Source organism: Podarcis muralis, chromosome Z, assembly GCF_964188315.1.
Source record: "Podarcis muralis chromosome Z, rPodMur119.hap1.1, whole genome shotgun sequence".
Classification (NCBI taxonomy): domain Eukaryota; kingdom Metazoa; phylum Chordata; class Lepidosauria; order Squamata; family Lacertidae; genus Podarcis; species Podarcis muralis.
In genome coordinates this window covers 3738625-3759219 of record NC_135673.1, presented here as the reverse complement: position 1 = coordinate 3759219, position 20595 = coordinate 3738625, and the positions used below count along the sequence as shown (strand labels likewise).

General features: G+C 44.9%; 1 protein-coding gene across 14 annotated transcripts in view; it reads right to left on the bottom strand.

The window, feature by feature from the left end:
- Positions 1-20595, bottom strand: part of DNM1 (dynamin 1) — a 131180-nt gene that overhangs the window by 43952 nt on the left and 66633 nt on the right. For 12 of the 14 annotated variants that reach the window (XR_013391271.1, XR_013391270.1, XR_013391269.1 and 9 more), the window contains exons 11-15: positions 20384-20470; positions 19580-19650; positions 18199-18250; positions 16059-16070; positions 6368-6481 (exon numbers count right to left, since the gene is read on the bottom strand). Coding sequence is in view for 11 of the 14 variants with exons in the window: in XM_077922175.1 (XP_077778301.1) it covers positions 6368-6481; positions 16059-16070; positions 18199-18250; positions 19580-19650; positions 20384-20470 (336 nt within the window). In the remaining 3 variants the exon portion in view is untranslated. The remainder of the gene's footprint in view (positions 1-6367; positions 6482-16058; positions 16071-18198; positions 18251-19579; positions 19651-20383; positions 20471-20595) is intronic. The other 2 variants (XM_077922178.1, XM_077922176.1) reach the window with 1 other exon arrangement.

The window sequence follows — 20595 nt, the reverse complement described above, 5'->3', positions numbered from 1 at the left end:
TTCTGGCAAACCAGAGCAGTGCACAGAAACGTCGTTTACCTTCCCACCGGAGCGGTACCTATTTATCTACTTGCACTTGGACGTGCTTTCAAACTGCTAGGTGGGCAGGAGCTGGGACTGAACAACGGGAGCTCACCCCGTCGCGGGGATTCAACTTTCTGATTGGCAAGCCCTAGGCTCTGTGGTTTAGACCACAGTGCCACCCACGTCCCTATTATTATTATTATTATTATTATTATTATTATTATTTCAATGCCACCCTTCCTCTGAAGATCACAGGGCAGCTTACAATGTAAAACACAAAAATGCATACCATAATAACAATCAATAACAACAGCACACCCCCACACAGTCTAAAAGGCTATAGATTGTTTAATTAACCAAAGGCCTGTGAGACTTTGGTTTATGACTGGCACCTAAGGATATGCCTGTCTTCCTGCCTTCCTGGGGACAGTATTCCACAAACGGGGAGCCACTGCAGAAAAGGCCCGTTCTCATGTTGCCACCCTGCAGACCTCTTGCAGAGGAGGCACACGAAGAAGGGCCTCAGATTATAATTGCAGGGTCTGGGTCATATGTGGAGACTGTCCTTGCAGTATTGCGTTCCTAAGCCATTTAAGGCTTTATAGGCCCAGAAACTAATTGGCAGCCAGGGTGGGTGTTATATGCTCAAACTGTCTTGCCCCAGTGAGGAACCTGGCTGCTGAATTCTGCACCAGTTGAAGTTTCTGAACTGTCTCCAGAGACAACCCCACATAGAATGCATTGCAGTAATTTAACCTAGAGGTTAGATCTATACCTCCTGGGCTAATGTACAGATCAAGACACAGTTATCTTTCAGAATTTGCAGTTGACCGAATTTTGCAATATTGTTCTCAGCTCAAAGAAAAGTATCAAAATCATTTTTTTAAAAAAAAGATATCTTATTTTGGAATTTAGAAATGCATGCACCAAGATTAAATATATACTTTATGATAAAATATATATCTATATGTGAATTTATTTTTTCAGCATTTTTTTTTATAAATTACATATTAATATAGAGGCTGGACTGAACAGTTTTATGAATGAACACATGTGAAACTGACACAGACCAAAACCTATCTATCCATTTATTATACTGCCCTATACCCATTGATCTCAGGGTGTTTCAAATCAGCCTGATCCAGCCATTCTCGGTGTGTATGTGTATCTAGTCTCTAACATGTGTACATGAAAATGCATAGTTATGAACCCTAACGTACTCTCTGGCAGTGCACAGACTGCCATTTTACACCCTGAAGATCCTGGGTTATACAGTGGAACCTTGGTTGTCAAACGCTTCGGAAGCCAAACGACTCGGAACGCGGAAGTGAATGTTCCCATTTTCGAACGTACCTCGGAAGTCAAATGGCTTCTGAGGCGCGTTTCTCAATTTTCCCCATTCACTTTGCTGACAGCTTTGATCCTTGGTTGTTGAACGTTTAAGACAGGGGCTAGCAAACGTTTTCAGCAGGGGGCCAGTCTACTGTCCCTCAGACCTTCTGGGGGGCCTGACTATATATATATATATATATTTGGGGGAAGAACAAATTCCTATGCCCCACAAATAACCCAGAGATGCATTTCAAATAAAAGGACACATTCCACTCATTTAAAAACACGCTGATTCCCAGACCGTCCGTGGGGCGGATTTAGAAGGCAATTGGGCCAGATCCAGCCCCTGGCCTTAGTTTGCCTACCCATGGTTGAACGGTCTTCCGGAACGGATTACATTCGACAACTAAGGTTCCACTGTATTTCAAACAGTTGACTACATATTGTAGGTCATACAGCCTTTTCTGGTAATTCTTTAACTCATCACCCTGGCTTTTATATCGGTGGGGACCAGACAACTATATTGGAGAGTAACTGAACACAGCAAGAGCGTAATGAGAGCCAGCTGGATCGTGCCAATGGCCACTGCTTTTTAAAAAAAGAAAAGAAAAAGGGAAATGGTGCTGGTACTAACCATGAAGTGGTCACAGTAAGTGCCATACTTTAAACATAGGTTGAGGGGAAGATGCTGGTAAAAAAAAGCACTGCCAATGGCCCTTCTAGTCCAGCACAGTTAACTGTGGTCAACTAGATACCTGTGGGGAACCTGCAAGCTGAGCCAAAGAACAAGAACACTCCCCACCCCCCTGCCTCCAACTGGGGAACACTCCCCACCCCCCTGCCTCCAACTGGGGAGCACCCCCAGAAGCACTTCCTGCCTCCAACTGGGGAGGCAGAGCACAGCCATTGTGGCTAGTGGCCACTGACAGCCTTCTCCTCCGTGAAATTTGTCCAATCCCCTTTTAAAGCCATCTAATTTGGTGGCTATCGCTGCTTCCTGTAGGAGAGAGTTCTATAGTTTAATCATGCACTATGTGAAGGACATCTGTCCTCAACCTTCCAACCTTCATTTGATGCCCACAAGTTCTCCCCCTTACAAGAGGTGAAGAAATACTTTTCTCTCTCCATTTTCTCCATACTATGCATAATTTGGCAAACTTCTATCATGTTGGCTCTTCCTCGCCTTTTCTCTAAACTAAAATGTCCCAAATGCTGCCACCTTTCCTCCTAAGGGAGTCTCTCCATCCCCTGGATCATTTTGCTTGGCCTTTTCTGAACTCTACAATGGCAGACTGAGTAGGGAGCCTTCAGCGATGTGACGGTGGTGGCAAGTCCTTGGGCAATGAACCATGGTAATAAGACCAGGCAGGGGTGTTACAAATGTGTTCTGTTTTCACCTGTGAAATGCCAGAGGTTATGGCACTCTCCATGAACACTGGAGACAGCTGGCACCCAGGAGCACCCTTCATTGTAAAGCCAACAAGCTGAAAGACATGATCTGCAAAAAAATAATAATCCTAGGGCTCTCTATAAATTCCTACTAAAATATACTGCTTTGCTTCCAAGTGGAGCTCAGCTACAGACTTCCAAGTGAAAACTGCTTATGTTTCCCTCCAAAGAGGCCAAGGAGTGAAAGAGGAGGGGTGTGTGGGTGTAGGGATATGGTGCTGAAGTGGAGCAGGAGGGGCGGAAATAAAAACATGTTCCCCCTTTCCCTTCCACTCTGGTTGAAACAAAGGCCCCTTTCTTCTGCTCAGCTCCTGCCCCATCAGCACTGCATTTATTCAAGGGATGGTGGCTGGCAGGTAGCTGCCTTAATTGGGCAATGCTGCCTCTCGCCATCCACCCAGAAGGGAAACAATACAAATCTGCAGCTGGTATTCAGCCCGAGGGCTGCCCTCACCCAAGGATTAAAAGGAACTGCTATCCCCACACACTTCAGCCCCAACCCCTGCAGCTGGAACTAGTTAAAATGGCTTATGTTTCTGAACTGCAGTCATTCCCATCACCTCTGAGTAACTGGGGGATTCTGGGCACCTCTGGAATCCAGATGCAGAGGCCAATTCGACATCGAAACCCAATATTTGTGTCTCTCACACTCTCCTGCCTTCAAGCCTAACTCTGAGGGGGATGGACAGCAAGGGCCTATCAATTTGACAGAGATATGCTGCCTTGGAAGCTTTGTGTCGGCAGCAACGGGGTGAGTGATTGATACTGCAATACCTTTGATAACCAAAGTGCTACTAATTCATGCTTGCCCATCTGATGGATGGGTGAAGATCTCAGAAGGAAGGGGTGCTGTCTCAGGAGCTGCCTAACCAGAAATAAGGGCCATTCATTGTGTACAATAGCACACTGTTGGTCTGAAATGCAGCTATCCTTTATGATAAATCCATGTGGTTTGAAATAAGGAACATCTGGAAACATAGTACCCAAGTTACAAGGGAGAGGCCACTCTCCCCATTACTCCCTTTTCATCAGGCAGAACTGGAAAGGTAGCTAGGGGCCATTTCATACATGATGTTTTATTTACCTAAACGGATTTGGGGGAGGGGGCAGGAATAAGTGCACCATCATGTGTGAAGACAGTGCACTCATCTATTTCAGTTCCTTGGAGGGTCCTGCAATGGGAACAGGTGCATTTTTACTTGGCAAAAGAAGCTAAGAGCATTGCACCATGTTAAAGATCAACAGCAGTTTCACCGGGTGAAATTTACAGACTTTCAGTTGTTTGCAATGAGCAAATCAAAGAAAAGCCACTGAAATAGCTCAACACAACAGATGCTTCAAGTGGTTCCCCCAAATTCAGCTGAAACTGCAACTTATACTGGCTTCCCCAGTCTCACTATTATTCAACCCCTGGAATGGAATCCCTGTAAATTTTGATAATAATCTGCCATGGGAGTTGAATAATTTCGATTGCAACTGTACATGCTTGCTGAATATGCACATTTTCTGAAAACAAACAAACAAACAAACAAACAATCTCTATAATCATACATTTGTATGCCACTCTCTCTTAAAGGCCCACTTTGTTGGGGTATGCACATTTCTGTGCCTATTACTTGGTTGGAGAAGTTCAGGAAAGCGCAAATCTTGGGTGGCTGTGTTTTAGTTCTCATAAAGTGCAGATTAGGGAGCTTTAAAATGCAAACCAAATCTAGTTTCTCCCCCACCCTTACTATAGAACCATCAACATATCTCCCAGCCTTTATCTTCTTTTCTCCCTAAAACTGCCATTACCACCCTTTCAGCTGCCCTCAAACCCCTTCCTGATTGGTTGCCTGGCATTTCCTTGAACTCTGATGCCCAGATCCTGACAGATGAGAGACTCAAGTAGATAGGTAACCTATCTGAAGGGCTGCTATTTGATCAATTTATAGTAAAACGAAACCTTTGTAGTAAAAGGAACCCTCAGTCTGATTTCAAACCCCCAAACCTCCAAACCTAAGCTGGACAGAGGAAATCCTTGTTAGAGTCTGATTTATTTTCTACACATTCCAATCTGATTTATTAGACAGGATTTGGCTAGGGAATTTGCCTTGCAGAAGCAGACATTATTGCTCATTCAAAACAATACTTTTCTCTCTCGCTCGCTAAAGACTCGCTATGCATTTTGAAATCATGAGATGCACTAGCTACTTCAAAACCCTTGCATGGTCCATTTGTGTCTGAATTTCCCTCCCTCCCTCTCTCCCATGTGTGTGTAAATGTATCTGTATTTTATTTATTTTTACCTTATTAAAAATAAAATAAAACATCTAGCCCTCTGATCATTTACTGTGGGGATGCAATAACATAAAACTTAAACAAGTGAAAATAGCACAATTCACAAAACAACTGAAAGAGGTTAAATATATTACAGATAACATACAATCATAAAGCTGCTCTAAAGCTACGGAACATCTCTCTCCCATGGACTGGGGAAAAATAGAACCCCACAAGTGCCTGGGTAAATAAATAGGTTTTAAGCTGGTGCCAAAATGAGATAAAAGTCACTCCCAGAGGGGAAAGCATTCCAAAAAGGAAGACCCTGCTTTCCCAATTGCACAACGAACCTTTTGCCCAACGATGAATTCTGAGGAGGGTTACCTCTGACAATTTTAAAATGGGCCTGCTAAGCCCCCCCTAGGGCAATCAGAAATTTGACCCTATTTTATAAATAATTCAGAAATGGCAATAAACATTTTAAAAAAACAACAACAGCATATGTATAATTCAAAAATGTTTTCAAAACTTACCCGCAAGAATGTCTAGAAGTCAAGTTTAAAGGAAGGGAGAGATGAAGATGTGAGCACACTAGTGAGAGTGAGATAATGCTGCCCTCTTCAAAAATTCAGTTGCCAGACCCAATAATTTTAGGTGCCAGTGGATTCTTCCACCTATCCTGATATGATTGACACCTCCCTTTTCAACTCATTCCTGTTGTGCTGAAGTTGGTTAGTTCACTTTACTGTGTGCTGAGCATGTCACATAACTATTTTAACACAACTTCCAATTCCAAGTTGGTAACTCCTCACAAGACTTCCAGAAGTAGGTTAGAGAGAGGAAGTTCAGAGGCATGGCAATTCACACAACCAGCTCACAACGTTGCACATTCAAGCAGAAATTTACTTCACCATGTAATGTCAAAGTAGTGAGTTCAAGATTATCACAACTGACCCACAGACTGATTTGGGGTGAAATGGAAGGGGGAGAACTCAGGGTAAGTTCATAAGACCTGAAGTGTCTGATAAGCTACAACAATATATGGTGCTGCTGCTGAATTTTGTGGACTCCAAAAGTGGATCCAATGAGCCGTCAAGATTCTTTATTTTAAAATGTGTAACCCCTCTTTTTGAGGAACTTCCTCCACAAAGCTGCTTACAATATCCAGTAAAAACCAACTCCACCTCACAATAAAATGTATTTCTTAAAAATACAAAATATAGTACAACTAAACAATAAACCAGCATAAGTCCCCTTGATGGCAATTCAGAAGGAACAGAAAACACCAACAGAGAGTTCTTACCTCATCGTCCTTGTACCATGAGAGGTTCTCAGCCGTCAGGACGAACCAGTACTCTTTGGAGCCACCCTTCATGATGCCAATGTTGTTGATGGTGAGCCAGCCCTTGCGGATCACCTGTGTTATAAAAACGTATCATTGTTACGCATGCCAGGAGCTGACTCAGTGGATAAGAAGAGAATGGCATTACACACACAAACATAGCAGCATATCAAACAGCAGGGCTGGTCCAACAGCTGCTTGGATATCCTCTATGGAGGATGAACCTACGCCAGCAAACTGAGACCTGCTTAAAAACAGGAGAAAGAGCCAGACCAAGAAGGCAAGAACTTGCTTATCTTAGTTCATATATCCTCTGCCAAGAACACATGAGAAAGGCTCTAGGGCAGAGATCTATAGGGCTGCAGTGAAGAGCAACAAAACCTCTGATGCCTTTGCCAGACATCAGAAAACAAATCATAGTAAGAGGTCCAAGTCTGAATTCAGGAAGGTACACACCATTCAGCAAGACTTGGAAGGGGAAGTCTTATTGGGTTGCAAGGTGAGTATTAAAAAGACATTTCAAAAGACCAGAATCAAGGGCTATGGTGTTCCAGAATAAAATAAGAGGAACATCTCAAGAACAACAGACATCTGGGAGCCCCAGTTTTTCCATTCTTGATGGTGGGGATAAACAGGGCTCTGTGTACTCTGTAATTCAGTGCAAGTGCAGGGAACCCCCATCCTCACAACTCAGTTTTCATTTTGTCAAAGGAAATTTCTACCTGATATGACTACCAAAATAGATTTGAAAATGTGTTGGCAATATCCAGCCAAATCCCAGGAGTTATATCAGGATTTCCTGTGGTCATCGAAGGTGGTTTCAGAACCACATGCCACTCTCCTTCATACAAATTAAGTATGCAGAATTTGGCATCCCCTGACATATGCCATACAAGCTGGAGAGTTCAGCTTATCTTTGCATGGTACCTGTGTTGCTTTGGCACAGTTTTTAAAAAAATCTGCAGTACACACAACCGTGTTTAGACCCCACTCCGTAGCAAAGATTGAGTAGATCAAACAAAATAAAAAGAGGATTGCAATCAACAAACAATTGAGTTAATAGCATTTTTAAAAAACAACAGTAAGTATCTGGAAGCAAAGGTGCATCTGGAATTGATATCCTGGATTTAATATGTGTTTGTGTATGAGAGAGAGACAGAGACAAAGAGAACGAGAGTGCTGTACTTGGGAGGTGCGTTGTCACTACACCAAGAAACAATCAGCCTGCAGCAAACTACAGTCTGAAAAATCTTTTAGCATGAACCATCTGTGTTCCACGAGGAAAACGGAGTATTACAAAGACCAACACAACTGCTAAACTGACTGATTTTCTTTCTTTCTTTCTTTCTTGTGAAGACAATTGCACAACTACTGCCTCTCATTCTGCAACAGCAACACCACCATCAACATGTCTAGCTACATGAGTCTATGACACTCATGCAAGTTGCGGTAACGCTACAGTTAGTGGTTTGCCATGACCATGCCAATGGCCCCTGCATCCTCTCCTAGCACAAGGGGGGGGGGGAAATAAGCCATAGTCCCTGAATTAACATTTGGTCTCAACTGAGGTCTGTGGCTTGTTTCCCGCCACATAGCCGAGGGCTTCACCACACTCACCGTTTGTCCACTCTTTTCCAAGCATAGGTCTGCACTTTGAGGCTCCATGTCTGGGTGCTCTTTCAGGTTTTCTGTGAGTTGCTGGATTCAGCTTTAAAGAGTGGCTTTTCATGGGGGAAGCTCTAGAGCAAAAAAGGGCACTCAGATATGGAGTTCTAAAGCACAGACTGCCTGGAAGGCATAGAGGAAAAGTAAGTGTGGATAAGCCCCAAGATGTAAAGCCAAGGTTTGGTCTTGGTTTCTTTGAGCAAAACAAATCATAGTCCCTAGACAAAAAGGCTTGTGGTTTGTTGTCCCTGCTTGCACTAGAGAGGAAATGAAGAGGAAGAGAAACCAATTTGCACATTGACAGTAAACCATTAACTGCAGCTTGCTATCATGTGTGCACTGGGCTGTTCATAAGGTAACCATGTGTCCTACTTTGCAATGTAGGCAATGGCAGGTTTCTACCGTATTTTCCGCTCTATAACACGCACCCGACCATAACACGCACATAGTTTTTAGAGGAGGAAAATCCGTAGGCATGCAATAACACGCACAGACATTTCCCCTTACTTTTTAGGAGGAAAAAAGTGAGTGTTATGGTGCAAAAAATACGGTATTTTGAAAGGCTGTCAGATGGCAGTCCTCTATTTGAAAGTATTCTCTATCTGAGGGTTGTCAAGTCCAAGTCTAGCTTAAAGATAAAGGAACCATAAAAAGGGAGAGGAACTTTGAAGTTGCCCACAATGGCTAGTTAGTAGAACCTGGTCAGCAGACTGAGCAGGCACAGAAATTACCTGGTGCCTTCTCTACTATTGTAAGAGGTATCCTGTTTCTATTTAAATTATAGTAATTATTTCTGAATTTGCATTTGTACATATGAATTACCACATGCCAGCTTCTGTAATTCTTGAAGATTCTGTATTCTTGGATACCAGGCACTGTATCCATCCCCTTAATGCTTGATTAAAACTTTATAATAAAGTTTTAGTGCAGGTATGAGCGCTCGAAACTCAAAGACAGCCTGAACATTTAATTGCCAAATTTCTTTTGCAAACCAGTCCCCCCCCCCCCAAAATGGAACCATCACACTTTTTAGCACACCTGGATTATAATTTAGAAGGGTTGCAAGGGAATAGGGAGGTGGGATAAACTTCTTTGGCGAAGCCACTCTGGTCCCTGGGTTATAAGGAATAGCTGCTCTGAAAACACCTGGAAGAAAAATCTGGAAGCCAAGAAAACTCCACTTGTTAAATAAAATAAATTCATCCAAGTATGCATGTGTGCCTCCTACAGGCCCTGAATAAAGAGGGAGGTTTTTGTGGGGAGGGTTGTATTCGGATTCTTTCTTTCTTTAACTCATGGGATGTATTTGAACAATCATCTCAGCTTAACAACAAGATAGCATATGAAGCTATAGTTTGATGTTGGCTTAAGATCCTGGCTTGTTTTGAAGCCATTAGCCACAGTTTTCTGGTTCAGATAAAATGGAAAACTATGGTTAATTGAAGATTTCCCCCTGATTCAATGACTCCTGGTGCAAAAGTAGGAGTGAAGGGCCAGAATGTACAAACCATACCACTCTTATCTAGACTTTCTTTCTTCTTACTCCTCTTTCTTTATTATTTATTTCATCTTGGAGAGACCTACTTCTGCTTCCACTACAGCCTCCTGGTTTTAATCTTCTTATTAATTACAGCTAATCCCCCCCCCCAGCTATACTCAGAAACAGACTAATTATTAACACATGAAGGGAAGCAACATTACAGAAAAGTAAACTTCACTGGAAGGAAAGCAGTATGAAGATGTGTAAGATATTACGGCATTACAATCACTTATTTAAATAAAGATTGTTTATTTGTTTACAAAGATAGTCAACTTAACTCAAAAGCTTTACACTGCCTCCCTTCCCTTGACTCGTCAATCTTCATTCGTTTTGCTATCTCTGTGACTGATGTCAGAGAGCGAGATCTCATGTCGGATCCCCCATTCCTGCTGCCATGGAAACATCTGGGGAGGCCTGGGAAATAGCTCAGATCCAAAGAACCCAAAGCTAACACGCCCCCAAACCAGGAAGAGATTTAGAGCAGCTCCCAAGCTAGTCTGAATTTCCCTTGACAAAAGAAAAAGTGCAGAGGAGTTGAAGGGCTATCCTTTGACCTCACGTCTGCCCTGCCAGTGAGACCTCAGCAGGGCTTTGGATGGGCAGTTAAACCAACTTCAGATTCCACACATCAAAAACATATAATTTAGGATTGCACAGTCATTGGATGAAAATATATCTCATAGTTAATCTTTAATTTAGCAATGCACAAATCATGCAACACCACAATTTATCTTTCCAGTTTTTCCATCGTCTATTTAACCTACATGTGGAATAAGGTATCAGCAAAATGCATGTGTTTGTATTGGTTCCCTTTAAGGCCAACAAAGGAGAATTCCACCATATCTTTTGCAAACCTTTGGACCTAGATGTCATCCTTCCACATTTTAATGTGAAACTATTTCCTGCCCTAACTTCTAGTTCTAATAAAATGTAAGGGACTCCTTTGTTGCCTTGGAATAATTTCAAATCCAGGTCAGAGTGGTTCTTATTTCTGGTTGAAATAAAATCCCTTAATGGGAAATATTGAAATAAATGGAACAGACTCATGATTCATTTGAAGCCCTAGTTCATCTAGGCATCCAGTTCTTCCCTGCTCCACTTCAACAAGTATTGTCAAGCCATGTGCACTCAAATTGAATTTATTCCCAGGCAAGTCTCCTTTTTCCTATTTATAACTTCACTGGTGTTTTAAATACACAGTGTATTTGTATGCTTGTTGTTGTTTAGTCGTTTAGTCATGTCCGACTCTTCGTGACCCCATGGACCAGAGCATTTGTATGCTAAGGTAAAGGTAAAGGTAACCCTGCCCGTACGGGCCAGTCTTGACAGACTCTAGGGTTGTGTGCCCATCTCACTCTATAGGCCGGGAGCCAGCGCTGTCTGCAGACACTTCCGGGTCACGTGGCCAGCGTGACAAGCTGCATCTGGCGAGCCAGCGCAGCACACGGAATGTCGTTTACCTTCCCGCTAGTAAGCGGTCCCTATTTATCTACTTGCACCCGGGGGTGCTTTCGAACTGCTAGGTTGGCAGGCACTGGGACCGAGCAACGGGAGCACACCCCGCCGCAGGGATTTGAATCACTGACCTTTCGATCGGCAAGTCCTAGGCGCTGAGGCTTTAACCCACAGCGCCACCCGCGTCCCTATTTGTATGCTAGTCTATATTAAAATATGGTTGCATCTTTTAGTGGTGAGCTGCTCTATACTTGCAGCTTGTGGTGTGACTTTAAGCAAGCATGCCTAGCATCTTTGCCTAAAATCCCTTCACACGGCAACATATTGCACTTCAGCAATTGGATTTTCAGTGCTTACAGCCTAGTGCATTACTGCGAAACCAGCTTCCCATTTGCTGCATTACTACTGCAAGTCCTTTAGGAAGCAGGTTCCTTCCTCCAGGCAAGAGTGAGCCATCCAGGCTGCCCCAATTATTGCTCTGTCCAGCCATGTAAACTGTGGAACGAAGGACGCAGTTGCCGTCCAAGTGCATATAAAGAGTTAGGTGCACAGGAAACAATGGGGCACAGTCCTTTCCACCAAACTACAGGAAGTCATGGCCACAATAATTCTGGTATTCTCTAAGCAGAAAACACAAATTCTGCAACCGGAATTAAGAATCTCTCCCGCCACCCCATAGCACGGCCTATAGCAGACCTGAGCAACTTAAGGCTGAACACAGCTTCGATAGCCATGTATTGCAACCTGCTATCTGATTGACAGCTGTCACGTTCATTTTTCCGCCCAAGGCAGCCAGCAACAGAAAGAGGGTTACTTAGCCACCAGACATGGCTGGTATGTACTGCTGGCTGAGTTGTAGAAGCCAAACTTATAGGAACAGCATCCTAACAATCCATAAGATATCTCTGGTCTACCTAATAGCAGACTACATGCGATAGCAGCAAATCTATAATTTTGGACAAAACCTTATTGCTAATCACGTTTAAAGGAGGCAGGTGTCGGGGGGTTAGTTTAAACCCCAAAGGGGTACAAATGTAAGGGAGACAGAATCCTCTTCCCCATCTACTAGTCTTCTTCAGCCCACCAGGGGTCCTGTGTCCAGTTTTGGGCACCACAGTTAAAGGAGGATATTGATAATCAGTGCTGCATAATGGTTAGAGGGTTGGACTAGGAGCTGGGAGACCAGGGTTCAAATCCCCACCCAACCATGAAGCTCATTGGGTGACCTTGGGCCTAACCTACCTCACAGGGTTGTTGTGAGGATGAAATGGGGGGGGGGGGGAGAACCATGTACACCACCTTGAGATCATTGGAAGGTAAAAGTGGTATATAAATGTAATAAATAAATAAATAAATAAAATAAAATAAATGTGGAGAGGAGGGTGACCAAGATGATCAAGGGTCTGGAAACCAAGACTATTGTTCTATGGCTCTATCACTGCCTGAAGTCCACTTTCATTGCACCCATGACCTGATACCAGAAGTGAGCTCAGGTGGGAGAAAATTGCTTGGGAATTCAGTAACCCATGCTAGAAACCCTATGGGTACTCTAAATCAGTGTTTCCCAACCACTGTTCCGCGGCACACTAGTGTGCCGCGAGATGTTGCCTGGTGTGCCGCGGGAAAAATTAAAAAATTGAAAGATTTTTTTTTTTAAAGTCAAATTTTCGATTGGGGCGCCGTCACTAGATGACCCCTGGGGTTCCCTCCCTCCCTCCCGCTCTGCGCCTCCCTCCTCCTCCTCCTCCTCCTCCGGGGAGGCCCTTCCTGGCTCTCGGCCAAGGCTTGGCGGCTGCCACTCACTCACTTGCTTGCCCACCCGTCCCTCCATCCCTGCACCCGGCCTCTCCCCCTCCGTCCCCGGCGCGGGGGCTGCCGGGATCCGTAGTCCCCTCGCCCTTGGGCTCCGCGCCCGCGCGGGGTGCGCGAACTACGTTTCCCAGCGTGGCCTGGCGGGCCGGGCGTTTTGTTTGAAGCGCTCTTCTCCCGGCCATGGAATGAGCGCGGCGGCGGCGGCCGGGCGGGCAGGGGCTCTTCCGCGCAGACCCCGCGCAGCCTGCCTGCGCCCCCCGGAGATCGGGCGGCAGGATGGAGCCCGGGGATCCCCGCGGAGGCGGAGCGGCGGAGGCGGAGGCTGCCCCCCAGGTAGGGCTGCATCGGGGTTTTTTTATTTTTGCAATGCTGCATCCGCGCCAGAGGGGACGCATCGGACCGCGGGGAGACCCCTTGGCGTGCATGCAAGGCAATGCATGCGTGCAGGCGTTGCATGGAGTGCAGTGCAATGCAATGGCAACGCGGCGCCCTGCATGCATGCATGCATGCAACTTCCCAAGGTGCTCCGGACTTGGCAGGTGAGGGGGGTCCCCAGTGGGCGGCAGAGAGAGCCGGGAGGGCGAAGGGGAGCCGGGGGGGGGGGAGCAGCGCTGCTCCCCGAGCCGAGCCCGGGGGGAAACTTCGGCGTCGTTGCACCGGGTGTTGGAAGCGGAGGCTGGCGGGGGCCCCTCACCTGCAAAACCTGGTCGCCTCTCATATATTTCGTGCATTGCATTCATCGCCCGCTTTCTCCTCCAAGGAGCTCCCGGGGGCGCGCGTGGTTCTCCCCGTGTTATCCTCGCAACAACAGCCCTGCGAGGTGGGTCAGGCAAGTGGCCCAAGGGAGCACCCAGGGATTGTCCTGGCCAGGTGGGGTGATTTGAACCCTGCTCTCTGCCCGGTCTTCGTCCTCATTTAGCCCCCACATGTGCATGACTGTGCATGACTGAGGTTTTCCCCCCTCGTCTTGGCTATGGTGTGAGTCTGTGCTGTTAATTAATGGGGTTCTGCCTTCGGAGAAGATGAGCCAACCCTCAAGGAGGTGATTATGTAATTTGCTAGCAATTCATGTCCCTCCCGGCGTGACGCTGTGCGCTGACGTCACGGGGCTGTAATGGTGGTGTGCCTCGAGATTTTTTTCATGAAACAAGTGTGCCTTTGCCCAAAAAAGGTTAGGAAACACTGCTCTAAATCACACCATCTCCCTGTTAGACATGATTGATAACAGGCTTGTGTTTCTGTAGTTTGGACCTGAAGGTGACACCACATATTATGCAGCAGACATGATTGCTGTAGCAACAATGGCATTATAATGGTTTCCCTCCTGCAAACACTGTTGACAGGTGAGTGACGTACCTGTGACTTTAAGCCAGAGGAGAGAGGAGGCAGATCAGGGTCTACTGGCAAATCACTGAACTGCAGGAGATTGGTAAGGTTTTCTAATTTGCAGTTGTGTTGTAATAGCAACAGCCTTCTAAATGTGTTTGTGGGAGGGGGAGTTATTGTTTAGCTGTTTCTGTTTTAACTATTTAATTGTGTTTTATCTCATGTTTTTATCTTGTGAACCATCCTAAGATTTTTACTATACTAATAATTTTATTATTTGTATTCCACCAATCTGACTGGGTTGCCCCAGCCACTCTGGGCGGCTTTCAGCATATACAGAAACATAATAAAACATCAAGTGTTAAAAACTTCCCAATACAAGGCTGCCTTCAGACGTCGTCTAAAAGTTGTGTAGTTCTTTATCTCCTTGACATATGAAGGGAGGGAGTTCCACAAGGTGGGTGCCACTCAGTGCTTTTTTTCTGGGGGAACACAGGTGTACGCATGCCCCTAAACATTTTGTGAATCTAAGTTTGGCCTCATTGAGGGGCAGTATTTCAATATGAGTAGGAAAATGAGAGTACCCCTAAACATTCTTTTAGGGGGGGGAAGCACTGGTGCCACTACTGAGAAGGCCCTCTGCCTGGTTCCCTGTAACTTCGCTTCTCGCAGGGAGGGAACCACCATAAGGCCCTCGGAGCTGGACCTCAGTTTCCAGGCAGAACGATGGGGGTGGAGACACTCCTTCAGGTATACTGGGCCAAGGCCGTTTAGGGCTTTAAAGGTCAGCACCAACACTTTGAATTGTGCTCGGAAACGTCCTGGGAGCCTATGTAGGTCTTTCAGGACTCGTGTTATATGGTCACCAGTCACCAGTCTAGCTGCCGCATTCTGGATTAGTTGTACTTTCTGGGTCACCATCAAAGGTAGCCCCACGTAGAGCACATGGCAGTAGTCCAAGTGGGAGATAACCAGGGCATGCACCACTCTGACAAGACAGTCCGCAGGCAGGTAGGGTCTCAGCCTGCGTACCAGATGGAGCTGATAAACAGCTGTCCTGGACACAGAATTGACCTGCGCCTCCATGGACAGCTGTGAGTCCAGAATGACTCCCAGGCTGCAGACCTGGTCCTTCAGGGGCACAATTACCCCACTCAGGACCAGGGAGTCCTCCACACCTGCCCGCTCCGTCTCCCAAAAAGAGTACTTCTGTCTTGTCAGGATTCAACCTCAATCTGTTAGCTGCCATCCATTCTCCAACCGCCTCCAGACCCTCACACAGGACCTTAACCATCCTCACTGATCTCGGATTTAAAAGAGAGGTAGAGCTGGGTATCATCCGCAGACTGATGAACACCCAGCCCAAATCCCCTGATGATCTCTCCCAGCAGCTTCATGTAGATGTTAAAAAGCATGGGGAAGAGGACGACACCCTGGGGCACCCCACAAAAGTGAGAGCCCAGGGGTCTGAACACTCATCCCCCACCACCACTTTCTGAACACGGCCCAGGAGGAAGGAGCGGAACCACTGTATAAAAGTGCCTCCAGCTCCTCTAGACAGTCAAGAAGGATACCATGGTCAACGGTATCAATTGCCTTTTGATGAAGGACATTATATAAATCTAATGAATAAATCTAATAAATAATAATAGTAATGAATAACCGTTTTCACTCTGTTCACCAACTAGTGACTTTCGCTCCCTCATTTTCTGTTCTGCCGGACATAGTATTAGGGTTTACTGTACTTTGTCTCCCTGCCCCGTCTGCAGCCAACGGAGGCACCCCAGCTTTTCCCCAGATGCACCTAAATTAGTACTTGTTAGCACTGCACATTGAGTGGCCTTTTTTACTCACCAGGATCTCATCCTGCAAAAAGAGGGCCATAGCAACAACAGCAGCAGCAGCAAAGACAGGAGCAAAGAAAGGAGAAATCATTACTCAAGAAAGCGGGAGGAGGAGAAAGAAACTAGGCTCCAAAAATAAAGGGGGAGGGGGGGAAATATAAATATATAACAAAACCAAACATTTATCACTAGAACCTTTTGCTAAATCAGCACTCTAGTTGCAAAAACAGCAAAAAGACCACATCACAAAACAAAATCTGCTTAGGTAAAAGAGGGGGGGGGGAGTTTTGGTTTGGTTTTAAAGCACCTAAAAGTGAAACAGACTGAACAAGTCTGCAGGGCCTCCTCCTCTCCCACTTGGGTGGTATAAAGTGGCTGGCCTTGCCTGAGAAGCAGTGAAGAAGTAGCATTTTAAGAAAGGGCCTTGGGCCTAAGTCCACCTAGTGGTAGGTCTGAGGTTACATTCATGCTACACATTTATATGTATTTTATACCCCTTTAACTGTCACGGCTTCCTTTAAAGAACAGCAAGAATTGTAATCTGGCAACTGTGTGCTGAAGATTCCTCCAGCAGAAAGCGGAACCCCTGATCACAGGGTTGATCCCTCAGCAATAGGGGGAAACAATTCTGTGTTTTAAACACGCCGTAAATGGATGTTTTGCCCATAGCTGTCAACTTTTCCCTTTTCTTGTGAGGAAACCTATTCGGAATAAGGGAATTTCCCTTAAAAAAAGGGAGACGTTGACAGCTATGGTTTTGTCCCATGGTGACACAGGGCTGCGGTGTAGGAAGTTCTTTACTCCACCCAAATGGGGCCTGAAAAATTCCAAACTCATAAGAACTTTAGAAGATTGAATAACACCACAGATGCTTCCTTTAAAATGCAACCTTTTCAGCTTTGGATATCTTGTTCTCACGTAATTCTTTGGATAATAAAGGTTGTATATAATGCTAAATGTACGCAGAGAAGACCCACTGGAACTGAGAGACATGACATAGGCTTTGTTCACATGGCTGTTTATTCGATTTCCATGACTTTTCTCAACTGTTCCACATTACATTTGAACTTTCACACTTCCAAAACCCACTTCCAAAACTAGTGGAATATAGTGGAACTATAATGGAATACAGTGCATGTGCAACACTCAGTTGCACAATTTGCAAAAGGATTCTTGCAAAAGGAATTTGCAAAAGGATTTCTGGAATCAAATAACATGGAAATGAGCACTAAATTTGTACTAAATTCTGCTTTTGTTCCAGAAGTGGCTTTTGAGTCATGTGTAAGCTCAAGTATTAATGCAGAACTTAACAGTTAGAGAAAAGTCATGGAAATGGAATAAACTGTCATGTGAATGCAGCCTAGCTTAGGTCCATTAATTTAAATGGATCAACTCTACAAAATAGTTGTATTTGGCTACAACTCTAAGCCTGTGAGAAAGGACCATGCTGTTCTTAATTTTTGTAAAGTGCAGAGCAACTTTAGAAATTCAGTAATAAAAACCAAAACCACAATGAGCACAACTGTTATTCTATTATTACTATTAATATTATGCTCTTTGGCCACATTGAAGTCAATCTGAAAATATAGTAATGGCTAGATTCAGTCCTACTCATTTCAGTAATACTTATTCCCAGGTGGGTGGAAAGAATTAAAACCTAACTTTGTTTGGATCCTATCAATTACCATTATTATTATTATTACTGCCACTATCACCATCCACAAGGTTATCCCTCCATACACCATGCAGAGACAAGTATACAACTACCAGTGAGGTATAAGACTGGAACAAAAGTGGGTTGCTTTCTTCTTTAAAAAAAAACAAACCATTAGGAAGTGTGTATCCAACGATTAATTCAAGAAACTTATTTCGGACCAACCAGTGGAGCTAGCAGGCAACAATACAATTAAAGCTTTATCTGATTACTAATGAATATTAAAGCTCTAATGAGGATTACCCTCCAGGACCCCCCTAGCACCCTGGGTGTGGAATATTTTGCTTTAGTGAAATGGGTTCGATGAGTTGACATTTCGGTTCCTCCTGCCTTCCAAGATGTGTCAATGAAACTTCCATTGCCTCCTGCAAAGCAAAGTGAATATCCATCTCAAGGCTTTAAAATGTGGCCCAAGGTAGCCACGAAAGGGGCTTACCTGATTCCCAGCTGTTTTCTTCTTGCTCATCTGGCTACTCCTTTGCTGAGCACTACATGAGAAATTAAAAAAAAAAAGGCTGAAGACGTTTTTCTTTTCTTTTCCAGTTTTGACTCTCTTGGCTCATATGAATCCAGATTTCTTGGCCTCTACTTGAAATCCACGCTTAGCCTGAATTGCTCTCTCGGGGGGGGGGGGAGTTTAATTTTTATCCGCCCCTCCCCACTCCTTCTGTGATCCTGATGAAAATACCCCCCCCACACACACACAAATACACACTGTAGGTATTATTCCCAGGAAAGAAGTTCTCATTGCCATCACTAAGAGAACTCAGATCTTGCAACGCTCTTTCTTAAGTGGGTAACTGCTACTAATTCTCAGCACACAAGGTTCTCTGCTTGTGAAATTTAGGATATAAAGTGCTGTGCTGTATTATAACTGCTATTTCGTGGGACTTCTAAAAATAATAATGGAAGAAAGGATATATTTACACATCCCAGGTGTCTTGTGCAGATGAGACTGTCACTTTTTACCAAACGTGCAAAGGAGCAGAAAAAAGATGGGAATTACATTGGTAAAACTACAGGCAAAATACATCACCCAACTCACCACAAAGAACAAAACCTGGTATAATATTGTATGGAGTTCTAGAAAAACACGAACAAGGGCTCATCCTCGCTTCCTGTGCCTAGAAAGCATGGGTATGAACAGTTTTACACATGATCTGTGGTTTCTAGGCATGGATTCGAGTGGTTTTGCCTTTGTCCTGCCACTTCCCCTTGGAAAACCTGCTCTTTGATGCTAAATCAGAACAAACAGCAATTAGCAGGAAACCTGCTTGCCATTCATTCCGATTCAGCCCTAGACCATGGGTTTCCCCAGGGGAAAGCAGCAGGGCAAATGGAAGTGTAGATGAGCCCAAGTCTTGTGGCACCTTAAAGTTGTTTAAGAGTTCATGGGTTAGGATCTACTTCATCAGATGCATGAAGTGTATTCCTGAGCTGATGGCAGAAAAGCTCGTGGCAAATGCAATGCAGAAGATAAAAACCATAATTAAAGGTCCCTCTAGAATCATGTTTTCTTGCAGGTCTAATTGTGCAACATGTCACCGATACAAAAATACTGCATTAGTGGCGGATTTAGTCTGGATTGTCCACACATCCTTCTGCATTATTAGTTTTGTCATTGTATGATTGCCATCTGTAGGGGTGGCCCTCTTGCACGACAGCAAAACTAAAGTGGGACAACACAGTCTGCCCAGAACATTTTAGTCTTTAAGGTACCACAATATTCTTTTATCCTTTTTGCTGCAACTGATGAACACAACTGCTACTCCTCCAGGGGGGAAAAAACATGTCATCTCGTCATTGCTGGTACTTACTTGGCAAATCCAATAAAATCTTCATGGTTTGTGTTCATGTAGGCTAGTTCAATATCTATCAGGAGCATGACCTGGGAAGATAAGAAAGAGAGGAATGAAAAAGCTGAGCCAGTTACTTGCTGGATTACTGCAATGTGCTCCACGTGGGGCCGCCCTTGGGCCTGGTTCGGAAGCTCCAACCGGTACAAAGTATTGATGGGGATATTTGGCTGACAACATGTGACACCCTTGTTAGAGCATCTTCACTGATTACCCACCAAGCCAGGTTCAAGGTCCTTGCATTTATTAAAACCCTGAACAACTTAGGCACTGGTGAACCCTTCTATCCCAGCTCTATCACTGAGGTCATCTGCAATAGCATTGCTGGTCGTCCCCCAGATTGGCAAGTCTCATTTGACAACAAGAAACCCAGCCTTTAGTGGCATCAGCCCAGGACTGTGGAATGCTCTGCTAGTGGGCACCTTCTGCCTCAATTTTTAGACACTTACTGAACACCTTTCTATCCCATCAGCCCCAGGCTTTGCAGAGCACCACCGGCTACTGCTCTTCCTCACCACTCCTGCCACCTCCTTGTTTGAGAGGCAGAGAGGTGGCCAGGCAGTGGCATCCGCTGGTTGAACATTTCAGCATCACCAGGGTGAAAAAACAGTTTGTGTCACTGAAGAAGAGGAGCAGATCTGTTTGTGAGAGAGGGTGGGGGAGAGAAGGGGGCCCTTTCAAGATCTTAGCCCATGGCAGATTCCCATCTGTGCTCGAGGCTGGTTGTGTATGTGTCTGTGAAATGAGAATCCCCTCCACACGCACCTGATCTTTGGTTCTGCTCTCTCGATCGCGGATGTGGGTTGTAACAATTCGTTCCATTTCCTCCCGTAGGTGTGGGTATTGGCTGAGCTGCACAGGAAGAGAAGGGGGGAAGAACATGTGCATATGGGGAAATATAGGGTGGATAGAGGCCAGGAAATTACTGCTGCTACCACCACTGTTCAGTCCTCATCAGAAGATCTGGTCGTTGGGAT